Genomic DNA, 21837 nt, shown 5'->3' with positions numbered 1-21837 from the left:
GTCTTGACGCTTGGGTCCTTTCTCCCGGGTGTTTTATTGCTTCCTTGTGGAAGCTGATGAAATGCTTTTTTCTTTTTCTTTTTTTTTTTTTTATTCTCTTCTGCCTCTGAGCCTTCCAGCTTAGGGTTTGGTGATAAGACGTCTGCTTTCAGCAAATGCTGGTAGCTCCACCATATGAAGGTGGGTCTCATCTGAAGCTGGTTGGTCTTGGATTTGGGATCTGCATTTCTGGGAGAAGGTCAAGATGTTATTTAAAGAGATTAAGATGTGTGCTGAGGTAGCAATAAACACAAGTAAAATGTTAGGTCTGTACCCTGTTGTATGTGCTCTTTCAGGAATTGGTGCTGCAGTCCTGCTCTGAAGGAAGTACCTCTTCCCTGATGTCCCTGCCCCAGGCCAGAGGGAATCCCTGCTGCAGGAGCAGAGGGATATTTCTTGTGCTGCAGGTGGAAAATCAATCAAGCTTGGTGCTCTAGTCCCTGGGGATTTGTACCAGAGAATGGGGGCATCAGCAAATTACTATGCAGGCTGGGAGAACCTCTTTCCTCTCCAGACCTGTGCTACAAGCCCTGCATATTTCATAACCACCAGGCTAGCCAGATAGTGTCTTGCAGGCTCCCTCGCCTGGCTTTAAAACTCCTTTCCTATTCTCACCTACCCCGAGGTGCGTTAAGCCTTCTGTATTAGTGCTATCTGGATGTGAATTTAATTTTTTTTCCTGGAGTCTGGGCTGAAGCTGCTTCAGCCTGCTGCAGAAACATCAGACTAGGGGGTAGCTTCATCCGCAGCACCCTTGGAAATAAATCCCTGCAAACCAATACAGAAATTTGGTTTAGGTGCAGTCTGGAAGTTGGCAGTGGGTTTGCAACAGGCACAGGGGAGGCTGCTTTGCAGGCAGCTATGGTACACCCTGATCTGCTTGGCAGCTCCCTGAAGCCAGCCAGCTGAATATTTTCATGCTTCAGACCTGATTCTTGCAGCTTAGGGTTTTTCAAGCAGCTCGGAGTTCGCCTTCTCTTCCTTCCCCAGATTTCAGTAGTGGCTTGCATGGTTTTTTTCAGGGTGTGGTTTCCCAGGGATTTGCAGAGCTGTCATTGCTGAACTTTTTGCTGTATGCGTTGCTACTTGCAGCCGATGCTCATCCTGGTGGCTTCAGCTGCAGAGGGGGGTGCCTGGAGCAAGATTTTTGGGGTGGAGAGGAGACAAAATCCCGCTGGCAGCGCGAAGCCAATCCACGGCCAGGCCGGGGCTTTGTCGGAGAGGGAAGGGGGGGAAGTAGCGGAACACGGTTTACGCTTCACGAGAAATTAAAGCCTGTTCCACCCCTCCGGACAATTGATCCTTCCTAGATATGGAGAATCAACAGTTTCCTGTAATCTGCTCCAGCGGCACGCACGTGCACGCCCGCCACCGCCACAGCAAAACACGGTGCTTCAGCTTCTCCTGCCGAGAGGGCTTTTATTTTATTTTATTTTTTTTTTTTAAGGGGACGAGGAGAAAAGCTAGATGCTGGCGCCAAGGATATTCCAGAGAGAGTAGTGTCCAGAGACAAGTGGTCTGGGCCTGAATGGGTATCATTCTGCACACAATAGTCACATTTCCTCACATTAATACCGAGGTCCTTTTTATGTCTCACGGCACAATGCTGACCCACGCGTTCCATCTGATAACTCCTGTTTTAGCAGTTTGATGTCAGCCTGGGATGTTGGACTCCCGAAGCTTCCTATACCCTAATGGAAAGTGGATGCACCGATTGTGCTGGGGGGGGGGGGGGCCGGCCGGCCTCCCTCCGAATTTCCTGACCGGGGTGGTTTCAAAGTGGTGTTTACGGAGGCGGGGGGGTCGTAGTGCACGAAGGCAACATTTGTCCTTCTGGGTGCTTCACCTTGTGCTTGCCTCGGGGCGGCTCCCCTGGGATTTTTGGATGCCCTGGCCCTTCAGTTGGCATGAGAAAAGAAAACACCTTTCCCCCTGTCCCTTCCCCTGCTTCTAATTTAATATCAAAACCCATTGCAGCTTTTTTTTTTTTTTTTTTTTGAAAATTCACTTTTGTGTCTGAGTTAAGGGGTGTGATAAGCGATGCTGCTCAGCTCCTGTCCTGTCCTTGGCTCTGTGCAAAAGCCCTGGTCAGTCTGTCTGCCTCTCTAATCCCTCTGCAATGGTAGGAAAGCAGTGAGAGGCAATAAACCTTCACCTGCCCAGCTTATAATGCCTGTGCTGAGCATTATTCAGGTGAGATTTTCCTCTGTGCCCTGCCAACCCCTTTCCAGCCTGCTCCAAACACCAGCAGCTATTGCCTCGCCCCCCTGCTTTTAACCTGGGTGTCAGTTTAAGGATGAACCCAGCTGGTTTTAGGCTTTCTCCTGCACCTCAGCCCACTGTCCTGTTGTGGGAATGTGGGATAGTAGGGGCATAATTACTTAGCTAACAATTCTATCTAACCAAAATTACTCAAGCCTGTTGGGAATGAGTCCAGGGTCAACACAGACATGGCAGGACAGCAAAGCAAAGCCCCCCACCTTGAGATCCTGCTTGTGCAATACCTTGGTGCCAGAAAAAAGCTGGTAATACCTCTGTAGCTTCTTTGTGAGCTGCTCTTGTCCTGTGTGTTGATGGGCTTTAATTTTCTGAGGCAAGAAATTCAAAGACCAAAACAGTTTTTGCTGCTTGCGATGTTCTTCAGTGCCAAGTGATTGAGGCTTAGATTTGCTCAGGGCCCTGGAGAAATCACCCCTGCCTAGATGAAATAGCTGTTTGAGAATAAATACTTCCACTTATGTCAGATCCTTGTTTGTTGAGGAAAACCATGGAAATGCTAATGTAGGATTCTGCTCTGATTTATTAGTCTATTTACCGTGCAGGCATGCTGGGGAGCACATGTAGATCTAAAGCAATGTGCGCTGACACCTGCACAGCCAAAAACTTCCTGCTCTCCAATTTTGCACTCCTATTTATAGGAGAGATGCTGTCAACATCCAGAGGTGCTTTGGACCAAAGGCTTTTGGTCTTCTCGGGTGTTAAGGGCAGCACTGGGGTCCTGTGCAAGGAAGGGGTGGTGAAAAAGCAATCTTAAGTGAAAGGGGAGCTAAGGTGGAAGGTGAAAAGCCTTGAATTTTATGGTGTGACTTCCATGGGTTTGGTTTTGTGTTTTCAGGGCTGTCTTTGCATAAAAAATATTATCCAAAGAGGGAAAAGGGGGGCAGGGAGGCAAGTAGGAAGCTTCATTTCTCTGCATTGCTAGCAGTGAAGTTATGTAAAGGGGAAGCTAGGGTGGAATCCCTTTTAGCTGCAGCAAATGCATTTCTTGCCTCCAAGCATGAAGTTGCCTTGTTCACATCTAAAAGCTGGTTGTGTCCTGTTTTTCCCCAAGTGATGGGAAAGAAAAAATGGAGGCATGCCATGGTGTCCCTCCAGGGCTCGGAGTGTGCTGACACGAGGCCGCGAGAGCAAGTCTGATGTTGGCAATTCATCACCGCTGCTAACATAGATGTTAACTCCCAGGGAGCTGCCTGCAGCATATTTGGTAATGCTGTGAGCTCGCGTGCGTGCCCTAGAAATTTGGGATGCGTGCGTTCCTTGGTGGGGCTTCCAGGGGATGTCAGAGATGCGCTGCTGACTTTTTGGTTGTCCCATGGGCAGGAGCTGGAGGGCAGCCTAACAGATAAGGCTGGCCAGCCCTGGCAGCTCTCCTTTAACTGTGTGTGGGGACAAAGACAGCGAAACGCCCATAACTAGCCTATGTGCTTAAAATAAACTTCTGCAGCCTTTGTCTGTCCAGCAAAGCAGAACCACAGAAATAAAAATGGGAATGTTACGTGACCCTGACCTCTTTCTAGTGAAGTGTACTTCATCCTGACTCTCAGGTGTGAAATCTGGTGATTATTCCTGCTAGTAAGGCATAATTGATGGTTGATGGGTAGGATCTTCCTTGCTGTTAGAGGCTGAACCTGTGGCTTTCTATATCCTTTGTGCCTCCAGTGAAGGGCTGCTCCATGAGATTGCAAGGATCCAAAGGTATTACATCTTTCCAGCTCCTCCAAAACTGGAGGAAAGCAATGACAGCGCCAGGAGGAAGAGGAGAAGTGGCAGGCACATCTGTAGGTTTTAGCTTCATCCCAGCCACCCTTTAATAGCATAGGCAGCCTCCTGCAGGGTTTTATCCTGGGTTTGCTTAGCAGGTTCCCCTGCAGTAGGTAAAAACACACTTGAGGTGTATATTTCCATTTTTCATGTCCCAGTTAACTTGCTACTCTCCTTTTCTGATGCTACCGCACTCCAACAGCCCTAAAAGTGACAGCCCAGAACTGGTGACATCCATCAGCCTCCTTTCCCTGGGCTGAGTCTAAGCAGCGTGTTGCTTGGCTGAAATGATGAATGAGGCTCTGAGCCTTCCAAAACATCACCTCTGTACCCGGAATGGTACATCTGAGAAGTCTTCAGACTCCTCTTCTTTTAAAACCCCTGTCCAAGGGACGTAATGAGATGTTTTTGCTTGCTTTGATAAAGCATGCTCGGCGCTCACCTGAGATGAGAACCAGAGAGCTGTCAACAGAGGATTGATATGTGCTTAAAAGCAGTATGAGGAGCTGAGAGATGCTGTGTGATAAAAGGACAACACGAATTTCTGCTGTCTTCGTGCATCCCAAAGGGTGGCGTGAAGGACAGGCTGCGGATATCGGCCTCAACGCGTGTCCGCTATTGTTCGGGGCTGTGGGTGCCTTTGTCTATCTGGAGCTATTTCATGCGAAAGCTGCAAAAACCAAAACATGTTTTCTCTCAATGAATATTTATGGCCTCCAAATCTTCCAGCATACTTTTGCATGCGTAATTAGGCTGTAAATTGAGTAAGTGAGCATTGGAGAACTACAGATGTAAAAGCCCGGGGAAGATGCTTGATGTTTCTGGTTTAGTTGGGTGCTTGCTTTTTAATAATAAATAGCATTTTCAAGATAAAAACAGCTTGTGCTTTCCAAATGATGTGTCAAAAGCAGTAATAATTGGGGCTGTTGCGCCAGCAGACTTGTCTTAAGTGATGCTTTTAATCACATGCACAGCATCCAAGTGAACTTTGGAAGAAGTTGGGTGATGTAACCAAAGCCTCTGAGCCGTCTTATTTTGTTTAGAGATAAAGGCAACCCTCTCCCTCTTTTCCTCTACTGCAGTCAACTCTGTTCCCAGTTTGAGTCCCAGTATTTTAACCTTTTAAGTGAGAACATGACTTGAATTTCTGGTTTAGGATAAAGCAGCTTTGTGTGTAATAAATCAGTCATTTTGTGGAGTTCTGGTGTTTTCACTCTGTATGCAACTTAATCGTGTTCTCAGTCCTCTCTTTTCGGAGGGCAGCAGGGCTGAGCTTGTAGCTGCTTTCATGCTGGGGTCAGCCTGCGAAATGGGATCGGAGCAGTTCTTGTTGGTTGGGACTTAAAAATCCAGATAAGTGGAGGAAACAATCTCCTCTGAATATCTGCAACTCCGTCTTGCATCTCTGTACTTTTCCACAGCTTGGCCTCTGGAAAGGTTTTTGGTTTTCAGTGGGGTTTTTCCATGCTGTCACTGCACTCATTCAAATGAAAACTGTTCATGTGTTTCCTGTGTAATATTGGTAGCAGCACAATCTTGGGGGGCTTTTTTTTTTTTTTTTTCCAAGTGTGAAGATGGGGGAGAAGAATGAACAAACAGCAAATGCAGTATGAGTGGTGTTGCAGAGAAACTACCTTGGATGCAGGCAGTACAGAGGGGGCTGTGGCAGAAACAGCTGGGTTTTATTTATGGCTTTTCAGCTCTATACCAAAAAAAAAAAAAAAAAAAACCTGCTTTGTAGACACTCTAAGAAAATAATGTTGCTTGGAAGTCTGCACTGGGAACTTCTGGGGTACCCCTGTCCCAGTAACTCAACCACCTAGTGACACTTAATAGCCTCTAAACAGCAGTTTTCTTTCTCAAGAGCTCTGTTGCTTTATGCTTAGATTTATGGAGGCAGAGTGGTGAGTTGACAGGACATTAATGTGCTCATCTTCAAGTCACTGTGTGTGATCTGTCACAGCCCGCTCCCTTGGAAGTGCCTGGGTGTTATTGTTGACTTTTTAACGAGGACAAGAATGGTTTCCAAGCGAGCGTGACTCATGCAATCTTAGCCTCAATCTATCAAACAACGATGCATGGGATTAAATGATTACCTAAAGTATTTGGAATTAGATTTTATGGAAGCAGGGGGGGGGGGGGAGTGAAGGATAAAAATACATGGGGAATCTGAAAAACAAAAAGCTGCAAGGCAAACCCAGGCTGATCAGATAACGATAAAGGATGCTTCTGTACTTGGTTTATATTTCCTAAATGGGAAATGTTGTAAAAATTGAATCTCTGCTTTTCTCTAGAGAGGGTTCTCTGCCAAGAGTGATACTTCACCTTGTTCTGAGCCTCCTGTTGCCTGTCATATACCTGTGATCGTAATGACCTGTTATAGTAACGCTGTCTACGTAACTTTTCTTCTTGTTTTCCAGCTGAAAATGAAAGTGCTGGCTGCGTGTTACTACACACATCAAGGAAGGTAAGCAGGAGTTCTGTGTGGTAAACTTATTTTTCATATACTTGTTCTTGATCATCTAGAAGCAGAGAAAAGGATCTTGTGCTCTGTGGGGATGGGAAGGAGGTTTTTACTGGCCTAACCAGGGCTTGTTAATACCTCTTTTCCTGAATTCCTCTGTCTTCATTTAAACCTAAAGATCCATGTGCTGCTTGTACTCCAAACAGTTTCTATGTAATTCTGATTGTTTCACTGTTTTTTGTCCCAGACAATTCCTTGACATGTTAATTCATCATTTTCTTTCTGCAGCTGCCTGCAAAGGGATCCAAGTGTACACCATAGAGATTCAGGCTGCTTAGCTGCTCTCTAGCCGAAAGCAGAAACACCCAATAGACACTGCTGTGATTTGGTTTCCTGTTTATTCCAGCTAATCAGATCTGCCTTCACGAGGTTCAGCAGGAGTGAATTCCCTGGAAACATGCAGTCTAGGAGGAGGATTGGGAAATGTTTAGTTTACACTTGCATTTGAGACCGTAACTCAATAAGGATAAGGCGGAAACGCACCAAGCCTCGTGGAGGCTGGAGTAGTGCAGACCTCCATCTATGCAAGTACAAAGTTAGCAGGGAGGAAATGAGCTGATATTTAATACCACTTTCAGTCTTTGGGGCTGCCAGGCATGACTCACAGTGCTCGGAGTTGTTTCAGCTCTCGTCCTACCTGCTGGATGGAGGGACTGCCGATGTGTAAACTTCTAGCATCGCTGAAGCTGGCAAATCAAATATTGCAGGCTTCGTTGCAGGCTGTAATGTGGGTATTTAAATCTCTGCACTGAAGCCCTAAGGGCATTTTAGAGAATCCCAGAAACTTCCTTGACTTCTTTTAGGCCTCTGAGCTCAGATCCTGAAAGGTGTTTCAGCAGGCTGAACTATTATGGGGAAGAAAATGCGTAAATACTTCTAGCAGAAAAAACTTTCCTCTACTCCCCAAGTTTAAAAATACATCAAAAAAGACTAAATATCGCTTGATAATAAGGCATGGAAGTTAAAATCAGCTATTCTGTGCTCAGGAATGGAAATGTCTGTTAATAATTTGTCTTGTCTAATACTACTGCCCAAGCTGCTTTGAGTTCTCGACACTTGACTGAAAGTAACCTAAGAACTTGGTCACTTAAAGTGCAAATTCTAAGCCCAAATGCAGGATCTGCTGCTGATAAGAAATAGCTGGAAGCTGCTAACATGTAAGTGGCTCATCTTCTGCTCTTTTCTTTTCCAGAGCTGTAGGAGTCCTGCTTTTCTGGCCTATAGTTCATGCTTGAGCACTTTAGTGTGTGCTGTTGAGCAAGAAATACCAGAGGGATAGCAGGCTTTCTCAAGGCTTGAGAAAATATACTAATTGCCAGTTATTGCTTCCGTGGAGGACATGTAAAATTGTTGTGCTTGAAATATTAAGGAAATTGGGTCCTGGGTCACAGGAGAAGTGGCTCCAAGTGCCTGGGAAGAGAGAATCGCTAAAAATAAAAGCGTTTGGGTCACAAATTTTATAGATGTTTCCCTTGGGTTGTCACCACCTCTGGTGGTAGTCCATGGTTCCTGTGCCCCTTCTGGAGTCCTGGAAGGGCAATCCATGTCTTGGGCAAGGTTGGCACGGTCCTTGGTAGGCATAAGGAGGAGCTGCTGACAGCTCCAACTGCTTAATCACCATCCCAGAGTCTTTCTGAAGAAAGTGCCATCAGTATTTGCAGCAGCAGCATGGAGGGAGCAGGGCTCAGGGCAACGTGTATTTTAGGAGCACCTTTTCCTAAGGTTCTTGCGGTGTATATAAACATGGGGTTGGTCTCTAGAGCAGCAGCAAGGCTGATAACTTCCATTTTGGACCTTCCTGATGAGCGTTGAGGGCTTTGTTTTGCATGGATTGAATGTGCAGCTTTGTCTTATGGTGGTTGACCAAGAGTCCTGCCTGCCTGATGTCAGGAGAGGCTGTTTCAATGTGATTGCATTGCATGACAGCTTCTCTTGCCAGTGTATGGCTTTGCTATTAAGGGTACTTGATGCTATTAAAATAAGTATTGGGTAGCTGTCTCATTTCTTTCTTGGCAGTTTCCAGCATCGAGTCACACCAGGATACTGGATGATCTAGCTAAAAATATTTGTGAAGGAGTAGTCATTAATTTCTGCTCAAAGCAGTGGGTGTCCTGACTGGAGTAGGTTCTGTTTGAGCTATCTCTGAGGTGTTGCTGTACCAGCAATCCAGCTAATTTGTTCTTGGTTTGTCTCAGCTAGGCAGTGATGTATTTATTTCCTCTCGTCATGGCACGTTGCCTTGTGTTTTACGCATGTATCATACCCAATGTTATGGGAGTGATAATAAAGACAGTTATTGCCCCTATTTCTTGTAAAGGACCAGGAGAAGGAGGATAGAGAGTCTGATTTACAGAAGGCATTGCCAGGAGCTGGAGCTGAACCCTTAGGACTTGTATTAAGTAGCTGACAGAGCTGTCCTGCCACAGCAAGCAAATGGTGCTGTCTCGTGCAGATCACTGGGGAATCAGTGTTGATTGAGATGATGTGGGCAGATAACAGCCCTCTGAATGCCTCTGATTCATTCCTGCTCTCCATCAGTCAACTTCTTGCTTCCACAGTTTTCCTTCTGGTGGCATCTCAAGTGTTGGGAGCATGATGACACGAAGCCCCTTTTGCTTGCTTGAAAGCTCCTTGATGCTATAGCACTCCAACTGTTCTTGACCTTCCCAATACTTCTTTTGCTGCCTCCTTTGCAATCCACCTCAAGTTCTCTCTAGGTTTAGTCCCTTTGCTGTCCGAACCTAAGCCCTAGGTCGGACTCTGCGTGCCAGATGAGCTGAAAGAAGACCTCTGAGAAACAGCTGCTGGTCACCAGGTGATCCCATGAACATTACCAGGTGGTGATGGCTATTTTAACCTGCTCTCATACAGGGATAATGTAAGGCTGATTGGCCACTTGCAGTTAGACACCTCTTTTAGTGGGGTGATAATATGGCTGTGTCACCCTCTCCTAAAAGCAGACAACATTAAAGCCTTGGGGGTGGCGGTGAAATCCTTCAGAGAATCCTCGGTCCCAATCCTCCAAGGCTCTGGAAGAAGTGATTGATGCAAAGTAAAACAGTGTTAATTGCAATGGATGTGTACTGACAACTTGATAGTTGCTGTGATAATTACAGTAATTAGTGAGATGTTAGTGTTTTTCCCTGTGTCTAGGCTATAAATGGAAAAGGTAGAAAGGGTACATGTGAGAGGAGTGGATCTGTGACTCAGGCAGTGGGGTGGCCCCATAACATGGGAAACGTGCCAAGGTCCTGCTTGTGGAGGCAACTTGGTGGCAGATCTGTGAAAGCAATCCAGAGCGTGCTTCTCACTGAGCGTAATAGGAGCTGAAGGCTTAAATGCATCTCTAAAATCTTGTCCTGACCTCGTGAATTCAAGCTTGGCTGGCCTCCTGTGGGATGGGAGATCTGCGTAACAAAGTGAGATTCCTGGGTTCCCACTTCCTTGCTTGGTCTCAAGCTGCTGAAGGACAGGACTGTCAGCCGCTTTTGACTCACTGCCGTGAGCGTTAACTGCGTGCACGGATTTCTAAGAACTGTGAAATGGGAACGACGCATCTGTAGTTTGATAATTCAATTAACAAATGTCACAGCTGACAAACGCAGAAAAGGTTTGAGGTTCTGCAATACAGCGTGGCTGTTCCTTCCATCTCAAGGAAGACTCCGTGAGTCTGTCTGCGACAGCGGAGAGTTGAGGCAGTACCAGCCTTTGTCTGCCATCTGTTTTTCCTCCTGTCATGCATCGATTCAAAGCTAAATGTTATGTAGAGAGGAAGAAAACTTCCTCAGGAGTAGGAACAATAGGAGTTTAAGTATAAAAAGGTGATGAGCTGGATGGGATTCCATCTCCCCTTCGAGCTCCTGAACTAGGAGGACAGAGATGGCTCTTGGAGAAGAGCTGGTTTAGATGCACTGAGATGCACGCTGACAATTCTTCATGCTTCTGAGCTGAGAGTTCACTTCTTCCTAGTAACTTTGCCTGTGTTGTTACAAACATCTTGAATTGTTTAGACCAAAAGAGGCTTCTAAATGCTCCTTAGGCGTTTATGCTTCTAGACTTAATTCTGTGCTTTATCCTCGGCAGTGAAATTGATTTTTTTTTCTGCTTTCAACATCAGGGTGTAAAACTGTGCGTAGACATTCACCCATGGTTACTAAACGAGCAAAAGTGTTGATTTTGCAGGCCTTCAATGTGTTAATAACATAAAACAACTTCTCTTCTACAGTGGGATTTGGAAAGAGCGATTCCAGAATCACTGGTTTTGTGGCAGTAACATGAAACTGTCTTGTGGACTACACAGTTCCTAGTCCTTTGCTAGGTGTTACGTACACCTGTCTAATGCTCTGACCTCTTCTTAACACAGTACCTGAAGTTAAAGAACTTTGAGGAGGAAGTCAGAGCCCACAGAGACCTGGATGGGTTTTTGGCCAGAGCCAGCATCATCCTCGATGAAACAGCCACCTCCTTGGATGATGTTCTTAGAGAGATGCTGAAACATTTTGCCGAAGATCCTGAGAACACAGAGCCAAGCTGCAACTTTGAAAAAATCATGAGCACTTTATTCACAGATTCAGGGACCCCACGAGAAGGGAATGGTAATTAATTCCTTATTTGCAATTACTGTTATTTGTTATCCTTTCTATTGGGGGGTGTGTTGATTACTCACTACTGCATGATCCCCAGGTTTGCATGTTGCATGTGACACTAGGGTTTTATTTTTTGTGACCTAGACTGAAGGGACTCATGTCTCCAAGGTTTTGTTTTGGTGGAGTTTTGTGCCTATTTCATTAAGATGAGATGTACTGGTGGTTTTTTTGGGGGGGAGGAGACTCCAGCACTGGAGTATCTTGTCTGGCCCCATCAGGTGTGATTGTCCATAAAGTGTCAGATCTGGTTTTGTACAGAGATGCTTGCTGGTGTCCCTTCAGAAGTGGCTCCTTTGCCTTGTGATTCTCCATCTGAATTCACACAGGCTGGGAGAGTTTGACTGCTTTGAATGAGTAATTGGCTGGGGAGGGCTGAGCATTTGTGTTGCTCCCAGCCTACTGGAAGGGGTGATAAGCTCCTTGTTTTACTCCAGAAATTCAAAACTGGGGTAGCCCCAGCCAACTTCAGCTTACGTGTCACTATGAGCTACCACTGAATGTCATAGCATAGTCTAAAACACTGCCTTTTAGCCCAAGATGTGAAGAAGCTTAACTAAGCGTTGTTTCTCTGTAGGCACCCATGACGTTTCAGAGCCAACAGGAATGAATATACAAACATGTACATCGCATCTCAAATGTAACTGTCACAGCCTGAGTGAATTTGTTTAACAGATATGTCAAGTCCTGAGCATGTAGTAAGCATGTTCATGCTTTGGTTACTTCTTGCTGCCTGTCTTAGAGCTTTGCATTTATAATCTCTTTAATTTAGGCTTTCTGCCAATAAAGAAAAATTAAGCAGTGCCGTAAAATGATCAGAGAATAGTAATTACAAAGAGGGGAGAGAGGGCAGGGGAGTTGGAAGATGAAGTCTCTTCTAGTCCTGTGTGTGTTGAATAATGCTAATATAATGACTTAATATTGCAGTAGGCTGCTGTTAGGGGGAGAAAACAGCTGCCTTCTCAAACTGGAGAGTTTAGGGACAGAATTCAAAAGCATCAGGTCAAATGCTTCCACTTTCTCCTATTGTCATCCCCAACCCCTGCATCAATCCAGTATGCGGTTAAATAAGTATGCTTGGTATTAGCATTTAGCTTCAGTTGGAAAGGAAATGTAATTTGCAGTGGCAAAACAAATGTAGACAAACCTGTAATGTTTCTATTTTTCTTCTCCTAGTTCACCTCTTATCAGATACAATTCAAGGGGTCACAGCAACAGTCACGGGGGTGCAGTATCAGCAGTCCTGGCTCTGTATCATGTAAGTACCTGGGTTATTAATTATAAGAATACACAAACGGCTTGAAACTTGCAGCCCTTTTTGCTGTAGGAAGGAACAGCAGTTCAGAACATGCCCTTGTAAATTTGAGTTGGTGATGTCTTTGGCCATCTGTCCTGGCCTGTGGGTTCTCTGAGCATTGTGCTGTTCCTCTCTGCAGATGGTCATGGTCTCTGCAAGGCATTAAGTTGCTGGATACTGTCTAAATCTGGGGTTAACAAACTAAGAATGCTGAAAAAATCTGAGCCAAGAAATGCTAATTACTGAAAATGTTAATCAGGAACTCCTGAATAGGACAAGTGAACTTGATCATTGACTGCTTTGGCAAAGCCTGAAACCTTATCCTGAAAGACTTCTTAGACCCTTTGAAAGCGTCTAAACTTTGCAACTGAAATTGAATTCAGAAATTCATGCTATTCAGACAGTGATTGTTGTCTGGCAATTAATTCAGACCCTGTCAACTCAGTTAAATGTTGGATCGGTAAAGACTCCGTCACCTGGGATTTATGAGGCATGGTGGCTTCACCCCAGCTTCCACTTGACTAAAACTGGGTTGCTGGGTTTTGAAATCACTGTCCCAGAGTCAAGCCTGCTGGGTGAGCCAAACTGTCCTTTTGCAGAAGAAAGCCAAAACCTGAGTCACTGAGCCAACCAAAACAATGCAATTTGACTTTCTGTCACTGTATGCAGATGTAATCTAAGTCAAGTTGTCAAGAAATACCCCAGTAATTTCTCTGGGAATTAACCTATGTTGGATGGGTGCCTAAAGGCTCTGAGTAAATGCACATACTGTAGCAAAATTCACAACTGGTTTGCTAGAACAACTGTCATAGTAGCTTTCCTCCTCCTAGCTGTGATTTTCCTATCCTCTGCTTATGGCTGAAAAAAAAAAAAAGTAGATTCTGCCTTAGAAATAGATTGTTTTAAACTTATTTCTAATCTCTTATGAAAGAGAAGGATGTGCTTTCTACGTAAAAAGGTATCTAGTTCACTTCTTTAATAGAACAGGAACCTGACATGCAGTAATGTCTAAGTGCTACTGTCAGCCTCTACTTTTTTTTGCCTGGGATGTACAGTACAGCTTGTATGAATGAGAAAATGAGTTCCTACACCAAAATGGTCTTTCTGTGCCAATCAACCAGGAGGGCTTCTGAGTTTTTTTCCCTTTTGCATGCCACAGGCATAAGGGCACTAAGGGAATGTGTGCGCTACTCTAGGAAGTGCAGAGGGTGGAAGCTTCCATGATGGTATGTGACATGGCTCTGTAAGAGGGCTTTAGAGAGTTTAGAGTATTGACTTAATTACAAAACACTTCTAGAGGTCATGATACAAATGCTGTGGTTATATACATGAAGCTGACAAGGGTAGGTTCAGCCTTCCTACAGAAAGTGAGCCAAAACTTTGAATGCATCCATGTGAGTAATGCTAGCTTCCATGACAAGACATGATTTGAGGAATAAGCTTACAGCCTAAAGGTGTCTTGTGCAAAACTTTCCTTGTTTCTCCCTTTTGTTGCTCTGAAGAGGGAGAAGAAAGTGGTGGGAAAGCGGTGATGAGTTATTAACTATAATTATATAATTATTGCACTGTATTTCTGCTGCAGCTATTGTGCAACAGATTGAGAACCATATTTTTAGACCTTACGTTTTTCTTGAAGTCAGATTGCAAAACAACTTCCAAAACTCTGAAGTAGAAGGAATTTGTTGATGATTTTTTCCTGCATGAGTGGGAAGAACCTTTAAGATATCTTTTTACTGTTCTTTCTCCTTGTGCTTAATATCTATACTCTTTGTTAAATCTTAAATCAGCACTGCTGTTTTCTGTGTGCCTTAACTAACTTGTTATTCCTAGCAAATGAGATAGGCTTGAATATCCTAAGATTATATTAATGAGGAACAGCAGCTCAGGGATGGCTTTGGTAGTACTGCTTCTGCATTGATTTTGAGGAGAAATATTAAATCCTAAATTAGCTTAGAAAGAAAAACGTACCTGTGTGTGGGATCTTCACTGAGTTTTACAGAACCTATTGGAGGAGGAGCATTCCTAAAGGACACACAAACTTGGTTCCTTCTCTCTTCTGTGCTGGGAAGAGAGACTGTTCTTATCACTCCACCTTAGGTTTTACACTGCATGCTTCTGAGGTTAAGTAGCTATTCTGCTCCTGCTGTAATTTGCACTCTCACAGTTTCAGGTCTGTTGAACCACTAGCGAGGTCAGATACCATATGCATCTGGGCTACATCCACAGAACAGAATAAGCTGCCTGGGGAAACCAAAGATCTCAAGATTCAAATGTTCTGCTGAAGTCCAGCAAAGCTGGTTTCTGACTCAGACTTCAGGGTTAGGTTTTGCCAATTCCTGACAAAAATGATTTTTCTGAAGCCATTACGAGGGTACGTAAGCATAAGGAAGCCTTGAGGTTGCTTCATTAAAATGCTGCTTAGCTGAGTGCTGATGTCCCACTACCAAGTGGGTAGTGGGCACTTGCTACCCTTCAGCTGCAGAGGTGTGAAGATTGCTTTTCCTAACAAGAAAGCAGATCTTCAGAGATGCAGCTTAGCTTCATCAGTCAAGGCTGTAATCACATAGCTTAGAAACCATGGGCACAGCTTTTTTCTTCTGTTCATAGCATTTACCAGAAGAGCAAGACCAAAATGTTATGGACACCTCCTGTCTCTTCAGTATGAAGCTGATTCGTTAGAGAACTTGGGACAAGGGGTAGCCAAGGACCTGTTTGAGAGTAGGGAGTGCCAGGAGTGCTGAACTGTCATCTGCAGGTTTAATTGGTCATTTAGCATGAGGAAGCTCAGATTTTAGGAGTTCATAGACACACTGTGGTACCCCTCCAGCATGTAATGATTGCAGCAGGTACATGTACTGCTGGGAAGGTGCTCTGAGTTCCTCAAGGAACCAGCCAGATCCACCGTGATCCAGAGTCTGGAGGGGGTAAACTGAGTATACTTCACATATCTGGATTCAGAAAGCTGGGGAAGAAGCCCATATAAGAGCTATTGGTTTTGGTTATGCCCAGCTCTGTGGCTCAAAAAGCCCAAGGATAGCCCCCCTTGTCCAGCGGAGAGCATGTGGAGGAGTGGTTTTCATCACAACTAAGTCCTGTCAAACCCAGTTGCTTCTTTCACGGTGTGACAAACGGAGATGCAAATGCCAGACTTTTTTCTTCCTGGGATGTGGTGAAGAATCCCTAATTCTAAGGGTGTTAAAGTTACTGTCAGTTGACTGCTGGTATATTTCTTTACTTGATGTCCTCTAGGAGAAACAGCAGCTGTTTGGATTATTGAACAAATGTTGCCTGCGCTGAGTGGAACTCCTCAGGCAGTACCACCTCCAGGCTATATTCTCCTTGCCAGGAGATGGGTATGATTTGTTTTCCAGAGTTGAGTCCTTAAAAGAACACGGAAGCAAGCTGCTCTGTAGTTTGTGTTCAGTAATTGAAGAGCTGTTTCCTTTGGTTGGGTTGGTAAGGCACAGGAACTGGTGAAGGGTTTACTTTTAGTGCATTCAACTGATTTTTTTAAAGCTGTTCTAACAGGTAAAGCAGAGGAAAAACCTATCTGCAGGTGAAGAGGGTGGTTCAAAGGCTTGTGTCATCCATGCTGCTATAAAACTTGTTGTTTTCATAGTAGTCATTGCAAAAATTCACGTGGAGGGTAGCTCAAAAATACCAGTAGCCTTCCAAAAGTTAGTGGTGTGAGGTGACTCGAAGCAACAGTCTGGCTTGATATCCAAAAAGACTAGCATTTAGGAATATTAGTAGCATTTAAGAATATTAACTTTTTTTCTAGTGTAAAACCAATGGTTGTATGAAACCTTGTTACCTATGCATCTCTGAACAAAAGTAAAGCCTACACAAAAGTGTCACACTGGATGCACATCTAAAAATTTGCCCAGTCCCAGGGGCATGTAGATCTACAGAAGAGCCACTTACTGCTGGTTTAGGTGTTGAAAAGACTTCAAAGAATTTAGATTTCAAAGAAATCTTAGTTACTGTGTACCCTGCAGAACAGTGCCCTTCTTTCAAATGTCTAAATGGGATGCTGTGGGGAATTGAACGGTTCAACTCTTTAAAACAAAAACAACAAAAAAACATTAAAGGAATGATTCCAAGACTCGAAGTTTGCAAAACAAGCCCATTCTCTGCACTTTGCAGCAGTCATCTGTCAAGTGCTATTTGGGTTCAAAGATCTTCAAGTACATAAAGGCACCCTCGATGGACTGTCCCAGGTAATGTCAGTCCAAGCTCTTGCAGATGCTGTGTTACGGAAGGGAGTTCTCAAATCCAAATTATTCACTGCGAGTTTGAGTCCCAAAGGAGAGCTCTTGGCAAGAAGGATGAGTCACTCCAGTGCCCACAATGTGCAGGGCTGTCTCCTTATGCACTGGCCCATAGGAAATACTTTCTCCCTAACTCCCCTGGAGAGGATTTGTCTTCCTCGAGCTCCAAATGCATTTAGTGCTCCAAGACGATACTCATCCTGGAGCAATTTTTCTCTGGACTGCTGAAACAACCCTGTGCCAAACTGCTGGTGAGCTGGCCTGCTGGTCACAGCTTCATTCCTCGCTTGTAAATTCTGGTTTCTGAAAAGCCTGTGCCTGGAGCTGGTTCACAGAAGATTTATTTGCAGTGGATGCGAACAAGCAGCGTCATTGTTGTTCTGCACTGGGACAGGAAAAGGCTGGCTAGCTGATTACCTCTACTGGGCATTTTTTCTTACTGCAGGGGATAATTTGTTTCTGAATTGACTTCCTTTCTTGCCCTGCTTCAAGGTGGCTTCTGTTTTTCTTGGTCTCTGAAGTTTGGCCATTTTTAGGATTTGTATGAGGAACGTGTTATTGATCTGATAACATCTTGGGTGTGGGGTGGACCAGCAGCATGTGTTACTTGGGGTATTGATGATTTTGGGGGGATGTTGTGGGTTCTCACCATCCAAATGCCACGCTGGATGCTTGCAGGATAAGCAGCCTGGAAGGAGGAGGACAGCAAAGCAGGAAAGTGTGTTATAATTCAAACAGCCTTTTTTATGAGGTCAATTATTGGAGAATAATGATGAAATTGCTGAGAATGCAACCTGGTGTCTCGTTAAATCATAACCCAGTATTTCCATATGTGTGTAATACTGGGTGAAAATAGATTTTTCAGCTTGCTGTCCAAACCAGACAAGAATCAAATTTAGCTCAACACAGACCAAAAGGGAACTTGGAGCCTCTGGCCAAACCAGACTGAGTTTAGTCAGCTGAAAATGTCTTGCTAGCCCTCAGGTTTTTGGAGGGGTTTTAGCTATTTGCCCTTCAGATATTTTTCAGTGGGAGTTTAAGTGCTGCTTGGAGTTGTTTCGTTTTCAAAGTGCCTCTATTTTGGCCAGACCTGTGCAGTTTTACCTACAGATCTGCATAGCTTTTGATTTCTCCATGTGAACCAAACTGTTGTTGTTGTTGTTTACTTTACAAATATTTGCACAAATCTAGGAAGGGCTTCAGTATGAGTTCTTTTTATATTTGTATCTAGCTTCTGGAATTAAAACAAAATGGAGCAGTAAGTGCTAGACCAGGAACTAGCTGGACTTAGGTCAGTTAGGTAACAGCTGAGATTGTGAGTTGCTGATTGACACATGGGCAGAAGGGACAGGGGCTTACATTGAAAGTACTGAGAGCAGGTTTTTGTCCAAATAACTGGATACAGCAGTAAAACCAAGCTTGGTGTGGATGAGGCTGCACTCAGTGGACAGGCACTGCTCCTCCACTCCATGTAGCAAAGCTCGGGTGCATCAGACCCCGAGCAATAATAATCTGGCAATAATATATGTGCAAAAGTTGACCATAAGTTTAGTGGTCTACCCCCAGTTTTACTGGTGTAAGTGGTATTGGGATTTAGCTGAATGTGTCAGTGCTTCAGTCGACCTCTTTACAGAAGAGTTGATGGAAACTGTCTCATAGGTGTGAAAACCTCAAACTCCAAATCTGTGCATAAAACTGTTCCAGATAAAGATGTGTAATGATGTCAACAGGTTTGTCAGTGTCTTGTGAACATGTTCAGTGTTGTTAAATCTTTAGTAAATCTAAGCATCCTAAGTTCTTTTAAGGGCGTGCTTTCCCAGTCCTTCAAAGTAAGAAATCATCAGACTCCTGATTTAGAGAAATGCAAAGTTTTGGGGTGGCTGCTAGGAAAACTCAGGACAGCTCTAGAGAGGATCAGTACGCTTTGTGGCTTGTATGTGAAAGTGAGCTGTCTTTGCAGAGTTAAGTTTATCCCTTCAAGCTGAAGAAGCTCTCAGGTTGACCTGATATTATACACTGTCACTGTTGGTAGGACTGTCACCTCAAAAAAGCACAGCCTTACAGACGAGTTACCAGAGCCCAAGCATGTCCCTGTCACTTCAGGAAGAAAGCTAGCTGCAGCATTTAACCTGAAGAAGAGGTGTAGCTTGCTTAATTATAGCCCTATATAATTTTTTTCTTCAAGTAACCTGCAATCTCAGGAGCAGGGCTCCTGTGCCTTGGCTTTCCAGCCTCAGGTAGGAGCTGAAATCCTGTGTGTTTTTTTGTTTTTTTTTTGAGGTTTCATTTCTTGGATTCATTCAGACATGGTGGGATCAGGCAAGCTGCTGAGCAGTGCTACTGAGAGGTGTCTGAGTTCCTACATGGTGTGTAGGTACAGGTTATGTTCCCATGCATGCCTTGGTATCCTGCCCCACCTTCAGCAGTGGGGCACGTGCTGGTGTGATCATCCCTTGTCCTGTAATAAGGCCGTGTTCTGTACTTCAGTCACTCCTTGCTATGTCGGGAACTGCCTGATAGACACAGTAGGAAAGGAATGATGTCTGGAAAGTGTTGGTACAGCACTGTGAGCAACAGGTATCTAATAACTGTTTCTGGCCATCTCCAGAGTAGAATTATGTTCAGAATGACCAGAAATCCTTCATTTTCAAAGCAAATTTAGTGAGCTTGACAGCTGAGGTATGAACCTCAGGCAAAGCTTGCACTCCATTTCAATTACTTTAGAGAAGACTTATTCCTAACCTTAGGACCTGCCTTGGTTTTTTCTCTCTTCCAATGCTAATTCAAATGACCTGAGTAGAAAGAAGTCAAGGCCCCACGGTGGAGGGGAGGTAGAAAATATGAAATGCTGTTTTCTTACTCATAACCTATTTTACAGCTTCATTTCATTACAGTGAAGCTGTTTGGTTGCTTTCAGACAAGTGCCTTTGTCAGACTAATTTGTGTAAGTAGCTTGACTTCCTGATGACAGACTGGAAGCAAACTCACTAAGAAAATATTTGATGGGGTGTCTTGGTATGCAAGTTTCTGGGAACTTCATGAGAAATGTGATGTGCTCCTAGCTAGTATGTCCCCAGCCAAGGATCTTCAGGAGCCATTACTGGAAGTGACCTTCAGGTTATGTGAGTTTGAGAATACATCTTAAAAAGAAAGACGAGTTGGAATGATGGAAGAGATGATCTAAGGACTGTGATAGGTGACTGCTGGATGAATAAAAGGCAGCAAGCAGTCTAAATGACTTTGAACCAGGAAAAAAAGCACTTTGAATTGGGAAAGCAGACTTTCATGCCTCTTTCTGTGTTGATATGCAAAAGCTGTGTGTTTCCCTGTACTTTCTAGGAGACTATTAGAAACAAGAGACTGGTCAAGGCTGGTAATAACCTACTGCAACTATTTCGTGCCAGTTTGTTGCTTTTTCAGAGTTTCCCAGCAGCAGAAGTGATGATAACCCAGATCACAGCTCTGTTTAAATATCCCATTGTGGAGACAGACCTAGTCTTTCATGGCCTCCAAAAATACCCTGTGTTTATTTCAAACAACCTGTTGCTAGTCTAGGTTGCGCTGGTCAATGAGCCAGTGGGGCTGGCCCCTGAGCAGTAATCCTGCCTGCTACAGCCTCTGCAGATCCTGAGCATGGAGATCAGTTTGGTTTCTGTAACACCTGTACCAGAAAGGGGAAAACAACAGCTGAGAGCAAATTGGGAAATCCATTCAAACAGATCTGCCCAAGGCGAAAGAAGTGGAAATATGTTGGTTTGGCATCTTGCCTTAATGTTTCCAAAAGCGTTTTAGAAGATCAGATGAAATGAAGTGTAAACTGCTCTCCCTTAATGTAGGTGTTATTTTTAAGAGGTCTATTTTGCAGGAGTTTCTACAAATACGAAGTATATTGCAATCTTTTGATTTGTTGGTTTTAAAAAGCTAAAAGGCAGATGGGGGTGAGAGGGGGAGAATAAGCCTTGTAACTTTTAAAGTGACTTCCTTTTAAGAAAATGTGTATAAAAATCTATAAAACTAGCAGAATCGGGCTGAATGTAGGTTGAAGTCACTGTTAAAGACTTCAGAAATGAACCTTTCATAACCAGCAGCACTTTGTTTTTAGAACCAAAATGTGTTTTATAAACTCTCGCACCAAGAGAGCACAGCATGTTTCAAACTTGCACAGCACGTTTCATAGTGTCACGTATAACCATGCCATCTTTCTCCACAGTTGCACTATAAAGTCCCTTCAGCGACGTCACGTTTGCATCAGCCGCCTCGAGAGACCTCAGAACTGGGGTGAAAACTCTTGTGAAGTGAGATTTGTGATATTAGTCTTGGCTCCTCCTAAAATGGTGAGTGCTGCTCACATTCCCTGTGTTACTTCAGGGGATTCTCCCAAGATATTTTCTTGGTCTCCTCCTAGAGTTAATGACAACACGTTATTTTTGAGACATAATGGGATATGAAAAGGCCTGAGATTTTCCCACCCCTTGTCAAGATGGCTTATTCTAACAGTGTGTGAAGGGTGGATTACAATTGTCTGTGTCCTCAACTTATTCTGGGGAATAGCCTCTAGCCTGACATGGGAGAACGCTGCAGGTCAAGTGTCTGCAGTCCCCATACTCTTAATTTTTGCTGGAGGTACAGCCACGATGTATGTAATATTCCACAGATTCAGCTTTACTAGTTTAGCTACCTGGTTTTGGAAGTAAAGGCCATTCCTAGTTAAAATAAAGGCTGTTTCTAGTTAAAACCATGCTTGTGAAGGACTATTATAAGTCTGCAAAAGCTTGGGCTGCTCTTGATGGGACAGTTACACTGCAGATGTGGCTGCATCAGTATAGATGGAACTACATCTCAATTATATCAGCCCATGAGTTCTCTTGCAGTACAGGTGAAGCTATTCATATTCAGAGCCTGGAGTGCTGTGTAAAGTCACTGTGCCAAAGTGTTTTTATAGCTTTTGGAACTTGAAGCAGTAAGGTTAAAGTTTGCTTGGGTGTACTTACTGGTTCTCAGGTGCAGACAAGGCCAACAAAT

General features: G+C 44.2%; 1 protein-coding gene across 3 annotated transcripts in view; it reads left to right on the top strand.

Moving 5' to 3' along the window:
• Positions 1–21837, top strand: part of SLC4A11 (solute carrier family 4 member 11) — a 96049-nt gene that overhangs the window by 32393 nt on the left and 41819 nt on the right. For 2 of the 3 annotated variants that reach the window (XM_084286333.1, XM_084286331.1), the window contains exons 4-8: positions 6501–6547; positions 10968–11199; positions 11825–11887; positions 12424–12505; positions 21026–21149. In XM_084286333.1, coding sequence (XP_084142459.1) covers positions 6501–6547; positions 10968–11199; positions 11825–11887; positions 12424–12505; positions 21026–21149 — 548 coding nt within the window. The remainder of the gene's footprint in view (positions 1–6500; positions 6548–10967; positions 11200–11824; positions 11888–12423; positions 12506–21025; positions 21150–21837) is intronic. The other variant, XM_084286332.1, reaches the window with a different exon arrangement.

The sequence above is a fragment of the Netta rufina genome (assembly GCF_964035555.1).
Source record: "Netta rufina genome assembly, chromosome: 4".
In the NCBI taxonomy this organism is placed as follows: domain Eukaryota; kingdom Metazoa; phylum Chordata; class Aves; order Anseriformes; family Anatidae; genus Netta; species Netta rufina.
Note: the sequence above shows the minus strand (reverse complement) of the source record. Positions and strands in the feature narration are given on the sequence as shown.